The following is a 5,000-nucleotide window of genomic DNA, read 5'->3' on the forward strand; positions in this document are numbered from 1 at the left end:
ATAAAATTGGTTATAAGGGCAATAGTAATGATTATTATGATGATAGGATTGCTTATGATGATGATGTTGATGATTATGACGATAATAGTAATGCTTATGATGATGATTTTGATGATTGCAATGATAATATTAATTTTTATGGTTATAAAGTTAATGAGAATCACATCAATAATGGTATTTATAATGATGGTGATCTATAAGCGTAGAATGATCAGATAAAAGAAATGCATTTATCTTTAAAAAACATAATAAAAGAAGTCAATTAATCTACAATATCTATAGGAGTTCCATAGACATTACCTTAGCAATGTAATTTTTTTTATCCATCTTTTATCTCATCTCCTCATCTCCACCACTCCTTCCTTCACTCACTCACAACTACAACCATCATTTCATCATCATCATCGATCCTGCATTTCCTCCTTCACAATTACAACCATCATCTCCATTGCTCCTTCATCCTTTCACTCACAACTACAACCATTATATTGTCATCTCCACCACTCCTTCCTCCCTCCTTCACAACCACAACTATCATCTCCCCCCTTTCACACCCTTCCTCCCTCCTTCACAACTTCAACCATCTCTCCCTTTCTCCCTCCTTCACAACCACAACCATCATCTCCTCATCTCCACCGCTCCTTCCTTCCCTCCTTCACAACTGCAACCATCTCCCCCCTTTCACGCCCTTCCTCCCTCCTACACAACCACAACCACAACCCCCCCTCATCTCCACCCTTCTCACCCCCTTCCTCCCTCCTTCTCCAACAGCAACACCGCCTCGTCGAAGTGACCTCCAACATCTGGGGCACCAAGTTCAAGCTGCACGGGGTCGCCTCTTCCCTGCCGGCGAACCTAGGTCAGATCACCTACAAGACCTCGCTCCTGCACCTCCAGCCCCGCCAGATGACCTTGGTGATCACGGAGCTCCGGGAGGACATTCCGCCGCGACCTGACCCGACCTTTAACCCCAATGTGTTTTCGGAGGACGAGGAGGATCTCGGTAGGGTTGTGGGGGGGTTAAAAGGGAAGTTTTTTTTTTTTTTTTTTTTTTTTTAGGGAGGGTGTATCTTTTTTATTTTTTAATTTATTTATCTTTAAAAAAGTTTTATTTTTTATCTTTTTTATTTTTTTATCTTTGGAAAGGTGTGTTTTCTTTATTTTGGTATGGGGTATTTTTTATTATTTTTTTTTACTAAATGCTTTTACGTAATTCTTATAGATAAAGAAATAACGTCTATTTCTTCTTTTTCTTTTTCTTTACTTTTCTGATTTTTTCTATTAGATGTTTTTATATAACTTTTATTGATAAAGGAATAATGTATATTTATTATCTTTTTCCTTATTTCAATGATTTGTTTTTTTTACTAAATGTTTTTACATGATTTTTATAGATAGATATATAACGTCTATTTCTTTTTCTCTTGTTTTTGGCTTTTGTTTATATATATATGTATTTTTTTCCTTTTGTATGTTGGGATGATGTATTTTAAAGTGCATGTATGAATAATAAAATTATAATTTGTTAAAAAAGATATGTCTCTTTTTGTCTTCTTGTATATTGCTGATTATAATCTTATAATTGTCACTTCAAGAGCAGGTCGAGTTGTTTGTTGATTATATTAATTGCTTCCATGTAAATGATTATTGAAATTATTCTAACGCCATTTGAAATAGGAATTAATGTTTAGGTCTTTAGGGAATTAGAAAAGATGATTGCAATTAATAACATGAATGTGATTTAATTGATGACTGACTGAGAACGCCCCCCTCGCCCTTGGCCTTCCTGACGCGCCTCCTTCCGCAGGGGAGCGCCTCGCCTCCCGGAGGGCGCCCGACCTGCCCTCGGACGTGCCGCCCATCGCGCCCATGACGCCCCGCCGGACGCCCTCCTCCTACTCGCGCCAGGGCCTCCACACCAACCTCTGGGACGCCCCAACGCCCGCGCCCGCGCCCATCCCACCCCCGACGGAGCTCGCGAGCGTCGAGGGCAAGCTGGAGGGCGAGGGCGACGGGGGCGGGGGCGGCCTGGAGGGCGTGGTGCTGGACGGCAGCGGCGGCGCGGCGCTCCTGCGCGAGCTGGAGGAGCACCCGTACGTCGACCTGGCCACGCCCGAGATGCTGCAGCTGCGCGACGGCCTGCGGGCGGAGCTGCGCGGCGAGGCGCACGCCCACCACGCCCTGGCGCCCACGACCGCCAGCGCCGCGCCCACCACCAACCACCACAGCCAGCCCGAGGCGCACGTGTTCTCCCTGGTGCGCAGCTCGGCGCCGTCCAGCCCCAAGCACTCCGTCAGCCACTTCTGCTGCGACGCCGGCACGCTGCAGTCGCCCAAGAACATCGTGGCGCCCATCGTGACGCGCCACTCGACCGCCGCCAGCGCCGCCCTCCTCGAGATCGGCGGCGGCGAGGTGGGGCTCGTGGGCGGCGCGCGGGCGGGCATCAAGACCTCCTCCCCCGTCGTCGCCGCCTCCGGGGCCGGCCGGACGACCTCCTCGTCGTCGTCGTCGTCGTCGTCGTGCGCCTCGTCCAGCGCCCCGCCCAGGCACGAGGAGCTGCGCCTGGTGAGCTCCGACAACGCGCTCCTCCTGCACCACTTCGCCAGCAGCGCCCCCGCCCCCTCCCTGCCCCCCACCCCCGCCGCCAGCGCCGCCTCCACAACCTCAGCCCACAACACCACCAACAACCACCAAACCCACACCACCACCAACGTCACCACCACCAATTGCAACAACAACAACAACAATAACAATAACAACAACAACAACAATAACAATAATAACAACAATAACAACAACAACAACCAGAACAACAACAGCAACACCTACTACTCCAGCAGCAGCACAAGCAGCAGTAACAGCAGCAGCGGAAACAGCACATACCGCAGCCCAACACACACACAGGTAATTGACTTCAAGGGGGACGAAGCTGTTCACTTTTCTTCACTTTGGCTTCACTAATGAGGATGGGGGGGAGGGGGGGGTAATTAGGGAAGAGGGAATGATGGGAATCGTAATTAGGGATGATGGTTAATGGTAATGATTGTATTAATGATGATGGTAATAACTTTATCGATCATATGTTTAATGGTAATAATTGTGTTAATGATGATGGTAATAATTTTATCGATCGTATATACAAACATTAACTTAAAAATCATAGTAAAAGTGATGATCAGATATTAGCAATGTAATTGTATTGAATATAAAGATAAACATGATGATAATTAGATAACTGTGATAGTAATGACAGTAATCATGTCAATGCTAATGATGCCAATGATCGTTAAGATGATAAGCATAATAGCAATGATAATAATGATCTAATTACTGTGAAAACAATAATTAACTAAGGGTATTGATCGTTATTATGCCAAAATATTTAGCAGTAGAAATTAAACATTTCTTGAAAAAAAGGAAAACGAGAGAAAAAGAGAGAAAGAACGAGGGAAAAAGAAATAGAAAGAGAAAAGGGAAGAAAAAAAAAAGAGAGAGAAAGAGAAAGAGAGAGATAAAAGAAGAAACAAAATTAACCGGGAAAGTTGACAAGATTTTTTTTTTTTTTAATGAAACATCAAATTATTACAAAATTTGTTCCTTTCAAAATGATACAACAATTAGGCTAACATGCAACTCACAGACACAGCTTGCCGTTGCCAATTACTCGCTTTTCCCGCTTTGCATTCGTAATTGTATGCTTCATAAGTCTCCGTAATTGATATTAAGGTTTGTTTGTTTGTTTGTTTGTGTGTGTGTGTGTGTGCGCTGTGTGCTGTGTGCTGTGTGTGCGTGTGTGTGTGTTTGTGTGTGTGTATGTGTGCTGTGTGTGTCTGTCTGTGTGTGTGTGTGTGTGTGTGTGTGTGTGTGTGTGTGTGTGGGTGTGTGTGTGTGTGTGTGTGTGTGTTTGTGTGTGTGTGTGTGTGTGTGTGTGTGTGTGTGTGTGTGTGTGTGTGTGTGTGTGTGTGTGTGTGTGTGTGTGTGTGTGTGTGTGTGTGTTTGTGTGTGTGTGTGGTGCATTGTCAATTTACCTTGTTTTAATGTATCTGTGTTTCCTATCTACAATTAGGCAAAATCTATAATGATTTATATATATTTACACTGTTTCATCGATAGTTTTATATTAGATAATATTGAAGTATCTGATAAAAATAAGAATAAAAGTTTAATGCCAAAATCAGAGCGTTAGAATATTCAGTTTAAAGCAATTAGTGGATCAAAATTATCTGATTTTTATTTCTTTTTTTAATATTGCATTGGTGAGGAAAAGTAGCTTTTTCGATAGAATCAATTTCATGTTTTTTTTATCAATTCACTTCATATTAACTTCTCAGATACCCTTTCATAAGTATTCATGTTTATTCTTATATATTTTTTTATTTACATTTATTGCTATCAATTTATATATGCTATGTCTCTCTTATCGCCCTTCCTATCTCCCAATTCTTTATTTATTCATTTATGCATCGTCTCTCGTTCACTCATCCTTTCCCTCACTCACTCATCCCTTCCGGTCTGGCTGTCATTCATCAATAACCCTTATTCACCATCTCTTCCTTTCCTCTTTCCCCCTCTTTTTCCTCTCTTCACTCTCCCATTTATATTCTATTATCGTTTTTCTCTTCTTCCTCTCCTTTCTCCTATAATTTCCTCTTTCTTCTTCTTCTTCTTCTTCTCTTCTCTCCTTTCCTAATTCCCGTGATTTCTCTTCTCCTCCTCCTTTATTTATTTTTCTTTCCTCGTCCCTTATTTATTCCCCTTTCCTCCTCCCTTCTTTATTTCCTCCTCTCCCCATGCTTTCACCCCTTCCCCCTTCTCCCCTCCTACGTAATTTTTCCTTCTCCCCTCTCCCCATAATCTCCCCCTCCCCTTCCCCCATTATCTCCCCTCCCCCATAATATCCACTCCCATTCCCTCCATTACCTTACCCCTTACATCCCTCAATATCTTCCCCTCCACATCCCCTTCCCCTGCCCCTCCCTCCTCCCCCGTAATCTTCCCCC

The 5,000-nt window shown here is 43.6% G+C and overlaps 1 protein-coding gene across 1 annotated transcript in view; it reads left to right on the top strand.

Annotated features, from left to right (window-relative positions):
• The window catches only part of Tusp (WD40 superfamily protein Tusp), a gene marked incomplete in the record, with an annotated part of 108,590 nt that overhangs the window by 90,069 nt on the left and 13,521 nt on the right, over positions 1-5,000 (top strand). Inside the window, 2 exon segments of the mRNA XM_070121154.1 lie at positions 772-1,003; positions 1,808-2,904. Coding sequence (XP_069977255.1) covers positions 772-1,003; positions 1,808-2,904 — 1,329 coding nt within the window.

Source organism: Penaeus vannamei, chromosome 4 (genome assembly GCF_042767895.1).
Source record: "Penaeus vannamei isolate JL-2024 chromosome 4, ASM4276789v1, whole genome shotgun sequence".
NCBI classification, from domain to species: Eukaryota; Metazoa; Arthropoda; class Malacostraca; order Decapoda; family Penaeidae; genus Penaeus; species Penaeus vannamei.